The 19711-nt window shown below is 37.2% G+C and overlaps 1 protein-coding gene and 1 long non-coding RNA gene across 9 annotated transcripts in view; one reads left to right on the top strand and one right to left on the bottom strand.

The window, feature by feature from the left end:
* LOC133526022 (uncharacterized) overlaps positions 1-19711 on the top strand; it is a 577119-nt gene that overhangs the window by 516975 nt on the left and 40433 nt on the right. The window lies entirely within an intron of this gene.
* LOC133526014 (rho GTPase-activating protein 4-like) overlaps positions 1-19711 on the bottom strand; it is an 89345-nt gene that overhangs the window by 32858 nt on the left and 36776 nt on the right. For 4 of the 8 annotated variants that reach the window (XR_009800661.1, XR_009800662.1, XM_061862479.1 and 1 more), the window contains exon 1: positions 10352-10523. The exons of 3 other annotated variants lie outside the window; for them this stretch is intronic. Coding sequence is in view for 3 of the 5 variants with exons in the window: in XM_061862479.1 (XP_061718463.1) it covers positions 10352-10508 (157 nt within the window). In the remaining 2 variants the exon portion in view is untranslated. Of the gene's footprint in view, positions 1-10351; positions 10524-16584; positions 16674-19711 lie in introns of those variants that run through there. One more of the 8 variants, XM_061862482.1, reaches the window with a different exon arrangement.

Raw genomic sequence — 19711 nt, 5'->3', positions numbered from 1 at the left:
TTCAGTTTCAATCTACTAAAATGTTTACAAACATTCCCCCCATATGTATTAATATGAACATTGACTCCCTCCCACAGATTGCGCGTTAAGAAACGCGTGCGTAGACTCGCATTACCTCAAATGGTGCCCTTTAAAATAGTTCAACTCTACCAAGCGCACGGATTGTATTTTACACCATTTTATACAAAAGTAAGCTTATATGTATCCCTAGAACTCAATTTTGAACGATTGGAGTTAAACCTACATCCCGATGTGACGGTAACAGTGTTACAAGGAGCAGTCAACAGGCGACGTCACTGGCAATTTCCTTCATAATCTGAGATGATATCGTTGTCGCGATTGAAGTCAATCATTTTATAGCACAAATGAGCGGCTGCGCTTTCATACTCGTACCTAGTCGTAACAGAGCTCATATAAGAGCGCTAATGATCCCATCTCTCCTATCAACAAAGCAATCCACATGACAGACAGATGAATTCTTTTTCGTCATTTTTTAGAATGATTGAATGTGATGTAATAAAATAAGCCTATATAACTCAATTTTGATTGATTTTGATTAGGTATGCCATTTGTATGAACACAAGTAGGTCGTAAATGTTAGCACAAAACAAATGAGCTTTGGATACCTTATATAAGAGCGCCATTGTATGATATGATAACTGAGTGTTAACTGCTCTATCTAGTCAAGTAATCTATGACTATAAGCGATGATCCCAGGTGCTCCCCCATCAACAAAGCGATCCACATGACAGACAGATGAATTCCCTTTCGACCCTTTTCACCCCACTATTCAGTCGCATTATAATAGGATAGACACCTGAGATGTAACCTTTTGTCGACAGAAAAGGAGCCCCAAAATATAGGGCCTACTACGACTCAAAAAATGGAATTCTGTTATGTCTACATTCTTATTTATTACAGCCTACCACGAACATCGACATTTCGTAATCTGCCTCTCTATCGATCGAACATGCAAGAGCGATTGAGACGCACATAACGAAACTTCTATTTTCAACTATCGTGGTAGGCCCTTTGAGAAATACTTTTCATCCATCAATAGTATTTTAATAGGACAGACACCTGGGGGCCTAGCCAAGATGACAATTGTACATCATTGATATATCGATTGATAAAAATATGTATCGAAATGACAAATGCAACGAAAAGTCTCGTCATTATTTCCAGCCAGAAAAATTGCATCCGGATATAGTCAACATACCTCAAACTGAAAGCTGCAGCCATCACTTTATAAAAAAAATTATACATTTTAGAGGATGTATACCCCATTTCATTTATCATGGCTGGATTCCACTTGAGATGTTTAGTAGGCGTAAATACAAGTATTGACAACAAAAGATACCCGGCAAACTTTTTTTCGGCGTCGTGTCTTACATGTAACTGTCCAGTCTTCATCCTTTTGTGTAATAATTTGAGCAACGCTCGTAAAGCGATTGTTAAACAATAGATCAACATTATGATTCTCTTTGTGCAGCTTCAAGTGAAATCCCGCTATGGTAAATGAAATGGGGTATAACGTTGGTTAAAAGTAACCAACATCTGTTCAACTTTAATAAGACAGCAAGACGTAAGCTTAATATAATTCTTCCATAATCTGTCCTAGTCCTAGATATTTATCAAGTTCCCTACTAGGTCCAGCTCAATCAAAATTTATAATAAAATACCCAAACATAAAAACAATAGAAAAACCTAGTCTATTTGCAAATTCTCTGAAATTGTTTTTAACCGAGAAATGTTGTTTATTACGCAGTATAAGAGTTTATGGACGATGATTTATGAACCTAGTTATAATTTTAAGAACAATTTTCATTGTTTATTATTGATTTGTTATAATTATAAAAGGCAAAGACCTGTTAATAACTTGCTCTGCCGTTGCCGGAGTACATGAGATACTCATTACTCTATTTTTAACAACCGTATGAATACCATGGTTGCAATGCAATAAAGAATAACCGGCCAAGAGCATGTCGAACCACGCTCAGTGTAGGGTTCCGTAGTTACTCTTCCGTCACAATAAGCTAAACTGGAGCTTAAAGTATAGTAAATTGTTAACCAAGGGATGAAGTACCTTTCACCTGAGTTAAACAAATAGGCAAATTTGCATAATCAGTACCTAATTAAAATAAGTCTTTTTACTATGAAGGGAAAACTTTTTGCGATAACTCAAAAACAGCTAAACTGATCATGCCCGCTATAGTTTTCATTTAATGTCTTTCTTAAGCTCTACTTCCACGATTTTTTTCATATTTTTTGGACCTATGGTTCAAAAGTTAGAGGGGGGGGGGGGGGACACATTTTTTTTTTCTTTCGGAGCGATTATCTCCGAATATATTCACTTTATCAAAAAATGTTTCTTGAAAAACCCTATTAGTTTTGAAAGACCTTTCCAACGATACCCCACACTCTAGGGTTGAAACGAAAAAAAAAATTCACCCCCACTTTACGTGTAGGGGAGGTACCCTAAAAAAAATTAAATTTTTAGATTTTATTGTACGACTTTGTCCGCTTTATTGATTTATATATCCATGCCAAATTTCAGCTTTCTAGCACTAACGACCACGGAGCAAAGCCTCGGACAGACAGACAGACAGACAGACGGACATGGCGAAACTATAAGGGTTCCGTTTTATGCCATTTGGCTACGGAACCCTAAAAAGTATACGAGTATTATCATACATTATTATTTCACTTTCGGTTGGTGTTTTATATCCAGTTTATTTTATAGCACTTGGCTATTAGGCCTCTTAAGATACCTACAACATTTTGTCGATAAGATAGAACCCCAAAACCGTCGTACATTACTATAATAGACACCTCAAATACAACTTTCTGTACAGATAAGAATGCCAAATGATGGTCGAATTCTTTGCATTGACAGAGGGTGAAATTTAATAAGCGAGAAATCTGCGTTTTATGCATTATTGGAAAGGTTCCCATTTTTGAGTATTATTTGGTTGGTTTGGTTGGTGAAGCGGTGGTGGCCGAGTGGATATGACGTCCGACTTTCAATCCGGAGGTCGCGGGTTCAAATCCTGGCTCGTACCAATGAGTTTTTCGGAACTTATGTACGAAATATCATTTGATATTTACCACTAGCTTTTCGGTGAAGGAAAACATCGTGAGGAAACCTGCATACATCTGCGAAGAAATTCAAAGGTGTATGTGAAGTCCCCAATCCGCATTGGGCTAGCGTGGGGACTATAGCCCGAGCCCTCTCGCACTTGAGAGGAGGCCTGTGCCCAGCAGTGGGACGTATATAGGCTGAATTATTATTATTATTATTATTTGGTCCCCATGTAAAAGGAACAATTACATTTCGTTGAAATCGGAAAAATAATCAAGGTAAAATATTACAAGATTTAAGATTAAAGGCAGCGCGGTACATTTTGGACACTTATCCGACACATATCACTGAAAGTTATCCGTTCTTCATAAATATACCTCGCCCACAGCTTTGAATGTTACTTTTGTTACCCAATACACAACTGACCTCTAATTAAAAAGTTGTGTTTGCTTAATGAAAGTTTTAATTGGCTAAAATAAAATGCTGCAACTTTCATCTTTCATCTTTATCTGCAATTTATATATTTATATTTAACTCCGTAAAGTCCTACGGCTGCAATATGGTATAGGTTTAATATGGTTTACATAATTCCTATCGCCACAAATCCGATTAAACACACCATACGCCACCATACAACAAGCATCCTTTCAAAACTGGCCGGTTATAAATTCATAATTGATAGCTGAAAGCCATTTTGCATCACAATGAAAGACATGTGTCCTCGTGCAAAAACTAAAACGGATCAACTAAAATCTTCATTTACTTGAAATTTAGACTTTATAACAAATAGGTTAAGGCTGCAGCTAGATCGGGCGGGATTTGGCTCTTAGTGCGTTTTAAGTAGTTGATATAAGCTTGACAAAGTGCAGGTATTTGAAACACCCGCATCCCGTATGCTACGGTGCAATTAAATTATTGTCATGCTATGCTGTCATTAAATGAGGATTTCAAGTGGAATGGGATAATTGCCTGTCCAGGTGGGGAACATGGCGAATGTACAGTCAGCATCAATAGTAGCAGATGAAACAACGCGCCAAAAGTATCTGATATTTCGGATAACTTTTCCAAATATAGATAAGTCTCTAAAATTTACATTCAAAAGTATATCTTTTACCGTCTTAATTGTTCTACATATAGAACCACCACATTTTGTTATGCTGTTACAGAATGGTAGATACTTTTGAAACCTTGTTTGATCCGCTACTTTTGACGCTGACTGTATAACCCCCAAGACCATATTATAAGTGTTTACTTTCATACCTACGTAGTTAGTAAACCTAATCAAGAAAATAAATATAGTCGAGTTTTTATCACTGAAAGACTAAAAAATACTGACATTAACGAAATACAATCTAATAATAAATACCATATATTAATAGCTAAAGATAATTTCGCCTCCGTCATAGATAATTTTGTGAAGCCTGACCTAGCCCAACTTTATCGTCCCCAACTTCCGTCGACAGACAAATAGAGGAGCCATAGACAAATAGGAATAGACAAATAGAGGGCTGTTTTTGTTGGAAGCGGGTATTTAAAATCATATACATATTACTATTAGCAGAACGATCATAATGGTAAGTATGAAATATAAGGAAGGAAATCTGCTTGTCGCTGAAAGGAAAATATCCAGGAAGATCTTAGGGCCAAATATTAATCTTAAATCACTCTTTATTTATATTATATACCATTTCTACTGATTTTATTAGTATTGGAAATAGTTACGACCGCTAAAAGAGGGGAAAAAATCCCAGTAGTTACCACTGGTAACAGCTTGGTGGTAACTAGTGAGTAACCCGGCAAAACAAAGAGCTTGAAGACTTACTTGCCGAGAGAAGCTTGAAGACTTACATTAACGGAGAGATCAAGTCAGATGCCGGTGGCTTGGGCGTCTCGAGAGGGTACCGGCAAAAAGGGCCTACGTGGAACGCCCTTTAGGTCGACGACCATCCGGTCGATCTGACCTAAGTACCTACTCGCCCTTCTTCTTCTTCCTCGCTTTGTCCCGGCATTTTTCCACGGCTTATGGGAGCCTGGGGTCCGCTTGACAACTATGTACCTAACTACGTACCAAGTACGTACTCGCCCTAAACGCAGAAACCTAGCAAGAAATCACACAAGACAGGGTTAGCTGGCGCCAACTCGTATCGGAGGCCAAAACCTAATTTGGGTATGTAAGTATACTATTAATATACCGAGACTTTAATACAGTATTTTTTACATAATGAATATAATCAGGCGGTACTTTGCGAAAATCCATACTAATTAAAACAAATAATTCGCTAAAAAATAACGTGCTAGTCAATCAGTTCTAACCCGTTATACTTACTTGCGTATTTTTACATGCAATTAATGTCCCCATCCCGCAAAACATTATTAAAAATATATTACTATGTTATTTTTTCGCGAATTAGCAAAGTAATGTTTTTTTTTTGTTTTAACAGGTTTTTTAGAGCTGTTTAATTTTGTATGCTCAATGGTGTGACTTTCATTCATTTGTTTGACCATAACGGTGGTTAAAAGGACAATCCGTAACGTCCCATGTTCATAAATGGAATCATTTATCATCTACCCATATTTAGCCCTAAAGAAATTAGTAAAATATTCTCGGGTTTCCTTTTGAACAGTACTTATAACGTTGCGGGGATCCTAAATTCTCTTTCGGATAGCTCAGGCGATGAGTGATGGCCTCTGGGGTGTTTTTCTACACAAGTTACCCCCACACAGGGTGGCGTCTAGTCAAACAAATACGCTGTATACACATCTTTCCCCTAATTTGTCAGGGAAAAAGAAAGTTTGAAATGAAATACTGCGCAGAAGTTATTAGTAGGTATAGTCGTCAATATTCATTGGTTGTTAATGAAGTGCTCCCGGTACTGGTTTTCTATACAAATACAGTACCGGTACCGGGAATTCCCGGTTCTTGCCATACAAACTCGGTACCTGGAGCATTCCCCTTGCTGACCGTAATATGATCGGAGAATATAAGGTCAGGTGGGATAAGACAGACATTACTTTGTTCGGCGTATGAGTGACAGTATGAGGATTCCCTAATACAAGTGTTTCCCATCAATCCCATGGCTGGACCGATTTGGTTACTTTTGGTATTAGAATATTTCTATGTCCAGGGACGGTTTGAACTGAAAATATGGAACAATTGCAAGGAAAATAGTAAAAACAATAATGTTATTTTCCCATACAAACTGTTCCTACTTTGTTTCTCATCCATCCCATGTAACCGGTGTTTTCCCATTTGTCCCAGCCCTACGTGACCACCGCCAGACACGAGGCGGAGACAAATGTGGGAATACACCATCTAACCTCTATAAATAAATAAATAAAAAGTTTTCTTTTCTTATAACGAGTATATATTTTCTATCTAATCAGTAACAGAAAATGGGCGCCAAAGTTGCAAGTGTTCATTTTCGCCTCTAGGCCAGCTTCAATATTCTACCATGCCTTTTGTCCGATGATATATGGCCTGCCTGGAATCTGGTTTTCCAGCGTCGCTATAAGACGAGTTTATAGATATCCGGCTAGAATTGAATGGTCATTAGTGTCCTTTCATGATTTCTCCATAAGGATCTGTATGGTTTTACTTTTGTTATGTTTGTAGCTGTAATCCAGGTTTATTTATATTATAAGTAATCTTAAAAGGTTAACTTGCCCTTTTAAGAAAGATTACTTATAAATAAACCTGGATAATAAACCTGGATACGTAAACAGATTGTTATTAATACTGCCGTGGCAGCATGGGTCCATTTTTATCACTTGCCACTATGCCCGTCACTTTCGCGCTTACATACCTACTTGTTAGAACGTGACAGGCAAGGTGACAAATGATAAAGAGTCGCCCATCTTAACCCTACTGCGGCGGCATCATGGTTCCACTTTTATCACTTGTCACTATGCCCGTCACTTTCGCGCTTACATACTTGTTAGAACGTGACAGGCATGGTGACAAATGATAGAGAGCCAACCATCTTAGCCCTACTGGTATGTAGTTTTTTTCCTCTGGGTACCTACCTTATATCTTTTTCAAATGAATATAGGAATACATTGAATTAATGCAAAACTACATTTCTGCAATAGTGCTTCTTAATCAGATTTTAACCGGTTGATTCCTCAGCTGGGTGTAAGGGTTTTAGGGTTCAGTAGTCAACTAGGAACTATACATATGTATAAGAGTTCCTAGTTGACTACTGAACCCTAAAACCCTTACACCCAGCTGAGCATAATACATATGTATTAGATAATGTTTGCAAGCAGTTTTCTTATCTATAAATATACCAAAAGTTCTTTAACAACCCATTTATGCTTCCCAAATTAAGATTTAGCGCCATTACCTCATTTGTATTTATAATTATTTATTACCTATGCTATATTTCAATCAATAATTATAGCACAATAATTATATCATTCGGACAGTCTACTTTCTCTAATTAAAATGAAACCGTAGTTATAATTAGTTGTTTACAAAACTATGACGTCATTCCTTTGTTTCCTTCTGACCACTCATCAAAAAATTATCTCAAACGTCTAATATGATCCGCTTCATCTCAAGTTATAGGTCTGACATGTGTTATCAGTCCACTCCTAGTGTGAATAACTATTTTAAAACCGATTTCTACTCTATCATAATTTGACCCCTGTCACTATGATTATTCGTTATCAGAGCAACAGATAATGGTTAATTTTTCAACATTTAGTCATCCTCTACGAAGTGGTGATATTGGAAAACTTTTATTTCACGCATTACTTTTATGAATCGCAAAAAAGTGTAGGTATGTTTAATACATTTCGTCTGATGAGATGTCCATACTGACCATACTGTAAAACAGGGATTCTTGACCGGCGATGTTTCATGGACCGCTGGCGTCACGTCAAAAATATCAATACGGACAAAGTGCCAAAAATATGTATACACTAGCTTGATATATGGGCAATAGGCGCATGGCACACTTCATCAGATTCGCACTTTGTAGGTATCGATATTTTAATACGTGATTGTACCATGGGCCCTGGGACAATCTGAAGTGGTCCGCAAATTTATTAATGGACCCTTTGCCGACTATATTCGTCATACTCATAACGACCAATGACACCAAATATGTATATCGAAAAAAGGATGTGTTCCGATATACATATTTGACTACTTTGGTCGTGGAAATTGTCTCACGCGTAATGCTCTCTCTCTCGCATATCTCGATATCTAAACACGCCTCTATTGTCAAGGCGCTTAGAGTGCGTGTTCAGATATTTTTGAGCACCTTGGCCGCTCCAATATATCTGATGGCGACTGTACCTATTTTTGATATTTAATCTCAAATTGCATTTGTGGATTGAACAAAACATAATTTACATTTTTTAAGCAATATGTTGTAAACACGTGTTGGGTAAATGTAGCTGGAAAACCAGATCCCAACAGGCCATACATTCAGCCTCTAACAAAAAGCAATGGGATCGGAATATACAATATATTATTTACGGCCTAGAGGCGACCACTCTGCAACTTCGGATGCTATTACTAGGAATGTTTACTTTGTTGCTAAAGAGAAAATGTGTTTATTCATAGGGAAGCTAGGTACATTTTCTAGAAAGGAACCTTCGATTATACTCTGTATCTTTAGGTATTTAAATAAAATTAAGCAAAATCTACCCTCAAATGGCTCCTTAAGCCAGTTGAAGGTTGATGAAAACATTACATAATCAAATAATGTAGGTTAAACTCAGGTCGTTCAGTCACGGATCCAGGCGGTTTTGTATTTGGTTGGATAACCAATAAATGTTATAAGTGCCCGAAAATGTGCAAATTGTTTGTTTACTTTTATTTAAATACCTAAAGATACAGAGTTATCGATGATACAGGATTCGACTTAGGGTAAGAGCATTTATTTGTGCGAGTACGGTAACGAACCTGTTTCAGTTGTATACGTTTTGTTTAAAACTTGCAACTAGGGAGTAATTCTCGAGTAAAAGCAAATAACGTAATCCTTGAAAGACTAGGAACTTTGACCAACTCTAAGCGCGAGCTAAGTGCTTGCACTTCCTATACAATGAAAGTATACAATTAAAGAAAGGTTGTAATTTGTAATCATACTTAAGGAACACAAAAATATACTTCCATATTCATTTAATTACCTACGAATGAGTTACAATTTTCGCATACCATTTATGTTTGTTATATACTCGTTGTTAAACAAAAGCTTGTCTCTTTCTCTCCTCGTGTGCGGGAGCTCGCACGTGCACATCTCACGCTTCCCTACGCGCGACTGAAGGCAACTTGTACAATTTATACAAGGTATGCGCTTCGATTTTAGAACGCCTATCTGGAGATATAATATCAATGTTCCTATACGAATCTCTTACGGGATTACGGAAAAGTGAGAAACATCGGTTTGTTTATCTGTATTGCGTATTTTGTTTCCACATATACCTACTAATATACCTTATTAATCTTACTCTTAACACTGCTTAAGATTATCTCTTAAATATTATTTAATAATTTATGGAAGTAACTTGCATAATTTCTTTGTGTAAATTGACTAGACGTGAACTCTCTGTATAATCAAAACGTGGAAGTCACTAGTCACTAATGTGTTGTATTCTCCCAAGCAAGACGTAATGACTTCTTCGTTTACCAACAAAAAACTCGAGCAACAATGTTAGTTTGATTTGGACCGTGCTCCCGTGATAACGGGTATGTCTGTCCCTCTCTTTTAACAGCTGAGTGAAGGTAAACGATAATGAGAATCGGTATCGAAAATCGACCGCTTACGAGGACCGTTAGGCAATTTTAAAACGATAAAAAAACGGTACACATCTGCCGGTACACGTGTGGATTATAAACACGCTGCATGTGCAAAATGGAATGGACAAAGACATCTTGAACATGTGTTTTGTTGTAAACGAAAAACGTATGCTTTATTATTTAAAATTCGATCTAGCAGGTGCTTGCCACCATCTCTCATGTTACTACATATGCAGGTGCGCTTGCAACACTTTTTTAATTCGCAATATCTAAACGGCACTGATATTACGCGGTCTGCCAACGTTCCCACAAAACAAAGCACTTCGCGACTTTCCCAAGCATCTTCTCACTAAAATAAAAAAAGTACATACGTAAAACAGTTATAATTAGTTATTGGCATTTACACAACGTTTTTGCTACTAATAGATCATAACGGCGCGATCGTTGCAGAGTAAACCGGTTTTGCGTGCACTATACCAATCAAAACTGTTCGAGATTTAAAAATTGTTTTTTTTTCGTACCAGGGAAGGCATTGGCGTCGTCCAGAGGTCCCCAATCATGGCGAGGTTGTACTATGCAATGGAACATCGCGGTACCGGCGCTCGGCAGCGCGCGGCGCGGACTGCCGCGCAGCCTCCGGGGATCCGGGACCTCACCCCCCTCCCCTAACGACCCCATAGCCGTTTTTCGGGAGCCAACTAGAGTGCGTTCGTAAACAAAAATAGCTTCATTCATGATTGTGACTTCGGTGGCTATTTTGAATGCGATTCATCATGGATTGGGCTTTTCCGCGCTTGCTGTTCAAGTGTAATCGTTCGAACGATCTCAAATAGTGGGTATGTTGTGTTTCCTGTTGCACCGAGCTGTGATATCGAGATGAACTTTATCGCCGACATGAAATCTTTATACATTTTCCTCTCGGTAATACTCTCACACAGTCGTAACGTAACACAAGATTATTTTCATCTCGTTAATACTACACCACCTCTCATAAGAATCGCAAATGATATCAACAGTTTGAATTTAGACTACGGGATATTATTATTATTATTATTATTATTTTTTTTTTTATTATTATTATTTTTTAATACTACGTCGGTGGCAAACAAGCATACGGCCTGCCTGATGGTAAGCAGTATCCGTAGCCTATGTACGCCTGCAACTCCAGAGGAGTTACATGCGCGTTGCCGACCCTAACCCCCTCCCACCCTCGTTGAGCTCTGGCAACCTTACTCACCGGCAGGAACACAACACTATGAGTAGGGTCTAGTGTCTAATTACGGTGATCAGATGATTTTTCCAGTGAAGATTGGCATATGGTTGGTTAGTGGCCGATCAAAGTTTCGATTACGGCATAAACATCATATGTGGCATTATCTAGGAAAAGGGACCTAATTGTCGATGGCGCTTACGCCGCACTGCGTCGTTGTATTTGTATCGGAGCATCGTTTATGATGGCGGAAGCGCCATCGACAATAAGGTCCCTTTTCATAGATAACGCCACATATTGCAGCCAAAAAAATTGCCGTAACTTTCGGCCGCGCCGAAATATAACATTGTTTTTTTCGGTAGTGTCCGACCAAAGTTTAGGTATCGGTTTTGGCATAAAAACTAAAAATCATGTTTTGGCCGATATTAGAGAAAAATCGAACGTTCGGTTTCCGCAAAAAAGTGCCCAATGTAAACAAATATCTATGCAGGGGGTCACATAACTCTGCAGTTTACTGTCCCTTTGCCTCTCTTCAATACCAACTGATGTTTAAAACATAACAAACAGCAGTAACAAACATTGAAAAAAAAAACATCATTTGACTTTGAAGCAACAGTTATTTTCGTACGACCGGAAGTCAGAGATCGCCACGAAAGCTCGGAGAACGCTTTCATTGTCACTACGGGTTTGTACGGCAACATCCAAACGAAGAATGAAGTATATTGATACAATTATCAATGTAATATACGGCTTTTTAGCGCAAGCCGACAGATTTAAGACAAAAGACGCTCTAACTCATTATCAGACATATAATGTATAATTTCTCTGTCAATCTATATGTCAGCGGCCGGTCGAAAGATCAGGCAGATCGAAATGTTCTTGTGTATGTTTTAGGATGCTTTGCTTTAGATGCCCGAAGGGCAAACTGTCCAGAAATAGGAGGCTCCGTCGGAAAGGGATAAAATTTATAGATATAATATGCCTAGACTTAGGAGTTTCACGACTTGCCTAATCTCAGGATCGGCTGCTGAGCCGGCGACATATATAATATCGTTACATCGGGTCTGTTTTAGGTAGTTCTCGAGATAAAATTGCAAATCATCTGACACAGGATGATTAATTTACTAGTTACATAATAATAATTATTAAATTATATGATCCATTTAAAACTCTCCATTACTTTTTTATGGGAGTAACTAGGAAGTTTGTCATATTACAGTCTGATGAACACGGAGACCGGTCTCTTGGTCTCTTAATCACGGGCTTAAAACCTTATATCATTGATAGGCCAAGATCGTCAGAGTGTGGCAGCCCTGCTCAAAACGAGGATCTGGCAGTGGTCTACGTTGGCGAGACGATTTAGACTCCTTTTTCAAGGAATGACCAGAGACTGCTCAAGATTAGGAAGACTGGAAAAAGTGGGGAGAAGCCTTTGCCTAGTAGTGGGCCACTATAGGCTACCAGTAATAATTATTGACATGCAAACCTCCATTCTACCCCGAGATGGGTCACTAAGAAAAAGTAAATGTTTACTTTTCACCTCAACAAAATGTGAATGAGACCCCAGGCATGCTTGAACTAGAAATGCCGTATCAATTTAGACAACAAAAGACCCACTATCCCGTTAGAGTCTGGGATTTGTTTGTAAAGTATAGAAAGCGTTATGAACCGAGACTGATTCTAAATAACAGATCTATTGAGGCACCAACACCGTGAAAGAGTTTTGAGCTTTACGTAAGAATCGAACGTTTTTTTTTTTGTATCAGTTTACATGAGCGATATAGATGTACGTGGCCGGAAGCGCGGATTTCATGTTTACGAATTAATGCTTTTTTTATGTACGTTTAAATAAAAAGAAGTAAACGATAATCCTTTAAACATTATATTGCCGATTTTAGAAGCTATTTTCATATTCTTAGCTTTTGTACAAAATTTGTTACAAATGTTTAAACTGCATTTTCGTGATTATTTTAAATTAAAAAACTGACGAGTCCCTTGAGAAAGGTTTCAAGATGGCTAATGAAATTTTTCGCAGTCGTATTGTGATCTAAAAAAACGTTACGACTTTTCAAAAACTCCGCTCTCTGAACTTAAATATTCTTGTTGCATTTTTTTTCATTCGTAAACACACAAACATAAACATAAACAAGACCTACATAAAAGAGAATATAGTGAGAATCAAGTATCACGAAATGGCCTCATCTCAGCATGGTGCTGGCAACTTACAGCGCTGCACATCCGATCTTCCTTGAGTTTTAATTGGTAGGTAGGTAGGTGTATAAAAATAGATAGGTTTAAGATTTTAGATAATCAAAACCACATTTGTTTAACTAGGACTACGTGAGTTTAAATTTGTCGACTATGTATTATATAAACTGTACTTGGTTATTGCTAGTTTACTTATTTCAGATTAAATTTCATGTCCCTTTATAAAATACAAATCGATGTTTATCAAAATAAAAACTAAGTAGATACGGGCATGATTTCAATCCTGTTAACTAAATTTAAACTTATCAATCTAACTTTAAATTGCTTACAAAGTCTATAACCCGCATACTCGTGAAGTCAAAAACTTAGGGGCAGAAATGCATTTTCTGAAGCAGAAATTCCCGTCACGTTCTTGACTGTTTACTGCACTTATGGATCGTATCTTTATTCTAATCTAAAAGGCCGTAAAAGTCTTAGTACTAACGGTATATACGCCCATTTGGTTATAAAATTAGAGATGCAAGGGGCGGAGTGCAGCGTAACGATCTTGGTCATATATTCTGCTTCGCAGCGCGTTAGAGCGACTTTTCGATTTTTTGGTTATCCAGTGGAAGATGACCCAGAGATCCCTAACAACTACAAACGCTCTTATACTGGTTCCGTAATTTTCAAATCGTCCTTGCTTGCTAAGATATTGGAATGAAACTTAGACCGTTATAAACATCGCTAGCTGAACGGCCGCCTTAGGCAACCAGTATAAGCGTGACTTCGAGGTTTAACAACTCGTAAGCGAAGATCACACTTATATCTCTGCTTATGGGTATCGCCCGTCTGTTGATAAGATAGGAATAGCAGCCGTAAACATGAGCGATAAATCGGGAGACTAGTCGGCGGATGGATCCGGGCGGTGTATTAGCATATCAGACGGTAGGAGTTTAACGAGATCGAAGATTAGATTTGGAGGAGCAGGATGAAGCCGTGTAAATTAGCTTCAGGATTATCTGATGCTGTCAGAAAGGAGATGTTGGTACCTTCATTTATTTATTTATTTACAAGCACGGTTTTACAGTCCACACCAATTACACTTGTATAATAATCGGAATAGTTTTGTTTCATGACGTGTTAGATATATCATATCATAATATATGACGTTGCCGGAAAGAAAGTTATAACACATCTGTTGTAATCATTACCCATCGGTAATGATTATATTGTGTTGTAAGGCTTACTGCGAGATAAATGGTAAACAAACTCTATAATATTGCATGTCCTAAAACCTAGAAATGTCCTAATGTTATTGATACTAACACTTCTTTCAATATTGCCAAAAACAAGCCACAAATATCCAGACACCGAACTCGTGTAAATTCCACCATTTTGTTTTATTTTCGCGCAGGATGTTGTGAAACTCCACGAATATTTTGACAACATATCGCCTGTCATATTCCACCACCCGAAATAGTCCTGAAATATTTCCACTTGCTAAATTTCAACTTTGCGGAACGAAGAAATATTTCATAGGCATTCTCTGGAGGATGCATAAATCTTTAGAACGCGTTTTTCACATTCCAATTATGAAAAGTGCTTCATCACAGTTTCCATGTCATATTTTATTGTTGACAAAACTTTCCTGTGAGAAAAGTTTTAAATATTTATACAAGGGAATTTTAATTTTAACTTGAGACACGTATAACTGACACTTTCCTGACAAAATGTATGAGGTTTGACATTGACCGTCAGTTTTGTGACGATTCCTTATCGGCTGTCTGTGGTGCACAGTTAAGTGAAAACGCCCATGCACTATTGGATGCATATTGGATGCATAGTTTATAATTATATAGTCAATAACTCTGATTATTGGTTTGTCGCTTATCTATCGCATTAGGCTAAACCTGAAATGATAGATTTAAGTTTTATTAATAAATAAAAATAAAATAATATTATGCCGTTTTTTAGAACACCACAAAAATGAGAAGCTGAAATAAATTGATATTAAAATATTTTATCCTTTTCCGCACCACATTTTTTGTCAAATATGTGTGAAAAGTGTCCAAATACAGAAGTAACTTACGCGGAAAAAAGTCAATGTTTGAGAATTTTGAGATTCAGCATCATCATAAATAATGTCCAGCAGGCGTTCTACATGACATTAAAGCATTCCAAGAGGCCTCTACGTATTGGATCTATATCCCCACGCAAGCCTATCAAGAGACCGGGACTTATAGGCCCGTGAAATCCAAGGAAATAGATACTAGAATACATATAATGTTGCCAGGTTATGCTCAGTGACGACTCCAATTATTTTCTATTTATTTTTGTCGGATTGTATTGGGAAATTCCATATCGCTATCGAAAAAGAAGTGTCAGAAGGTCACGTGTCTACCAGAATCGGACCACGACAAGTTTTCATGCCAAGTTCTACGTCAAGTATGGATATGTATGCATTCTTACTGCCCAGTTTGTGCAAAGTTAGCGTTGTCAGGGTCTATTATAACTATACAAGTACAGCTGCAGAGATATTTGGCCCGCCTTGCAAACAAATTTCTATGCAGGAGGGGTTAGTTATCTCTGCAGCTGATATTGTATATTCTCATCGTAAAATTACTGCTTCAGAATTAAGTGGGGTCGGCAGAACATTAACGACCGATATTTGATATTTGGCCCGCCTTGCATACAAATTTCTATGCAGGAGGGGTCAGTTATCTCTGTAGCTGATATTGTAGATTCTCATCGTAAAATGACTGCTTCAGAATTAAGTAGGTCGGCAGAACATTTACGATAGATATATTAATAGCACCACACCCTATCACAAAGTCCTGTTCTAATTCAACGTAGTGTGAATTTTCCATTAGCAGTTCCATAATTATCCAGCGCTCCAAGTGTTTATGAATCCGTAACGCATAAAAACTTAATTACTCGTTAAATGCTGTTAATACCACATCAACAGCAACATATGTATCTATACAGATTACATGTAGGTTACAGATTTACGACTAGTTAGTCATACCTAATGCGTACTAGCGCGACTTTTATCGTCTTTTGTTTGCAGCCAAAAAAAAAGTTTGTGAGTAGAAAAGGGGGAGATTTGAGAAATGTAGGCGCGATCGACATTCCATACAATTTTGCTTTTTTGTCTACTGACGAAGTTGGCTTGCCAAAGTAGGGCAAGGAGAATTATAGATTAAGGAACTCCTGTAAGCTTATAGGCATATAAAGACGTACAGATTTTTTTTATACCTATCATCAATAAAATTAAGCATTTGCATTCAAAGCGTACCATTTGGTGAAGTAGAGCTGCGTACGAAGATCAGAATCGAACTCCTCAACAACACTTACCAATTTTGCTGGCGTGTACAAAATGTGTGAATACAACCGGTCCATAAGTACTGTACTTAGCTGGATTCATTAGTTGAACTTACCTGAAACAAACATATCTTATTAGTATACAATAGACGAGACAAGGGTTCCGAATTAACAAAATGTATACGTTCAGCTGTAAAATCCATTCAAACAACCATCTGAGTTATATGGTAGAACCATAAATCATAAATCTGGTGTTGCAGGCGTCCATAGGCTACGGTGACTGCTTACCATCAGGCGGGTCGTATGCTTGTTTGCCACCGTCGTGGTATTTAAAAAAATACCTAATACGATTGTGGCATTATTAGTTTTAAGCGAGGATTAGACTAGCAAAAACTTTCATGGAATTTACGTTACATTGCCGACTACCATGGTAAACTGCATTAAAAAGTTTGACCAGATACCGCCATGTAATGAAAATTGCATGTAAGTTCCTGCGTGTGTAAGCCTCGCTTTAGAGTTGATAAGGTAGATAATCAATATAATCATTTACACAATTTTAATTCTCAAATCTTATACTATAGCCGGCTAACCAAGCGATTTGCGAGAGAAAATTCAGTAGAAATAACAATAGACGAGCAGAAAATGCTTAAGTGTTTTTTTTTTTACCACCGCCCAGAAAACGCGGTCGCACTATGCAGGTTTGCCAAGCAAAACAACAGTTGAACGCTCGTTGCAATGAGAAGATCAGCCATGTAATGACATACATCGTTCGCCACGTACATGTGCAATCATTAATTAAGGGAATTACAAGCAGACACTGACGGTGACTCATATAATCGACGATCGATCTAGTATCATTGTAATTTAAAGGGTGTTATTGACAGTTAATCCATTTGATTTTCTACCTCAACACAAACAGAATAAATGCGATATTTACATATGTTATACATCTGTACGCTGCTTGTAATATTGACAACAAAGTTTTCTATCTAATAATGATGTCCTCCCAGACGTATCCGTCGACGGTGCATGACATCATAACAAATTAATAATTTAAAAGGTTCTTTATTTATTTGGGCCCATTTCCCGAATATTAGACTAATATTACTATCACTGTCAAGTCGGTTACCATGGCAACGCACTATTTAATAATATTAGACTAATACCGTTCGAGAAATGGGCCCCTTAACGTGCATTGGCGCGAGTGTAGCTTGCAAATCACAAAACACAGGCAAGCTGTACAGATGGGTTGTATTCAAGAAATTATATACCCGACTAACGTGAGGCTTAGAGAAAACAATTTTAATGAGTTCCTACCCAATTTTATCTGAGACTAATCTAATGACACACACACTGTAATAATTCATCAAACGGTAGACCTAAGGGTGTAATCATGCCAAAGACAACCATTACATATGCTCGAAAAACACAGCTCTCCTTCGGCAATTGGATAAAAGTCAAATCTAATAAACACTCTGTTGATCGCAAACTATATCGTAGACGCCTGCACGACTATACCAGTATACTCGTACGTAGTAAGATTTCCGGATGCATTTGGCACTAGATTTGAAAGTTAAATGTTTATTTTACAATCAATCGTTGCGATAAATTGTACATTGTTTATAACTTTCGACATGTAAACATTGTAAACATCGCAGTCACAAGATTTGCGGTAGCCATTCTCGCAATAATATTAATTTAGTAGCTTATAAAATTAATAATTTACTAGCCTTAGCTTAGAGATTGTTTTTGAATTTTCAACTCACGTTAATCCGCGTAGGGAAAGGAAAAAGGAATTTCCAGGAAAATTGGATTCTATAGTTAATGTTGATATTGTGTGACAGACAAAGCAAAGAATTTTATATCTCTGAAGCGATAACACAAATTTGAACTGTTCTAGGAAATTCTTCCTAAATAACAATGCAAATAAAATACCTATTTAATGTTTGTCAGATGACCGATTGAAAAAAGCATACCGTCTTTTCCTTTAAAACAATTCTATCTGCACATTTCCGCAAAATAACAAACATTTCTGTGATTTACACTAATCCGAAAAAACAATAACTTTTTTCTACATGGTGGTTTCGTTAACAGATGTTTTTGGATCTCTAATGATTACAAAATTTATTCAATTTAAAGCATTTTATGCCTTAGACATTAAACAAAAGGTCTGCACATAAAGCAACCGCAAACAATTATGCTCCCATATTGGTAGCCTGGTACCGCCTATATAACCAAATAAGATACTTTAATACCTCAAACCTGTGGTTTGAGTACAATCTTGTTAAATAATTTGCATTATGTAACCCCTGTTTATTTCTCTCGATATTAAATATTCTTCGCGTGTGTGTAGGTATGTGTAGAAAAACAACTTGTGGTTTTTACAAGCTATTATAGGTAAAAAACTTAAGTAAGTCACCTGTTGTATGTAGTTGTGACGTGTTCGAATAGACAATACATGTTTAAAAGACACACACAAACAAAACAAAAGTCTATTGTGCCTATGTATGTATGTATTGTACGGGTCAAATCTTGCAAGTTAAAGACCTACATCCAGACTTCCAATGAAGCTGAAAACTTGCATCCATATACAAGTCGGTTGACAATGCAATATTATGGTACCATCGAGCTGATCTGATAATGGAGACAGGAGGCATAGGAACCCTGTGATAAACCAACGCAACCCAATCGTGTTTGGGTTTTTTAGAATTGTCTTGATGAGTATTAGTTGGCCGTGGAAAGAAAACTACAGTCAGCGATAAAAGCTTGTACCAAAAATGCAATTTTTGCCAAAAACTTATTTTTCAGTCTTCACGTTGTCATATCGTGTAAACTCACTTGACTTTTTTCAGTGATATGTAAATATTTTCGAAGATGTCTCACAAAAGTTTAATGTCGCATATTATCGTTTACATTTTATAAAGAATGTATGTATGTACAATTGTAGATACTTGGGCATAAGTACTTTTATTTTCAGTCCACCCCAACAATCAATTTAAATTAAACTTCATAGGTGTCCAGTACAATATAAAAGGTTTTGTACCATGCATACTGCTTTCAAAGGACATGTAACTATAATTGACATGTGGAGCAATGTTGCCTATCCATGCCGTTACGGCTATTGGAAAATAAGTTTAAATTTGGAATGTATTGCACGAGA

Source organism: Cydia pomonella, chromosome 15, assembly GCF_033807575.1.
Source record: "Cydia pomonella isolate Wapato2018A chromosome 15, ilCydPomo1, whole genome shotgun sequence".
Classification (NCBI taxonomy): Eukaryota; Metazoa; Arthropoda; class Insecta; order Lepidoptera; family Tortricidae; genus Cydia; species Cydia pomonella.
Note: the sequence above shows the minus strand (reverse complement) of the source record. Positions and strands in the feature narration are given on the sequence as shown.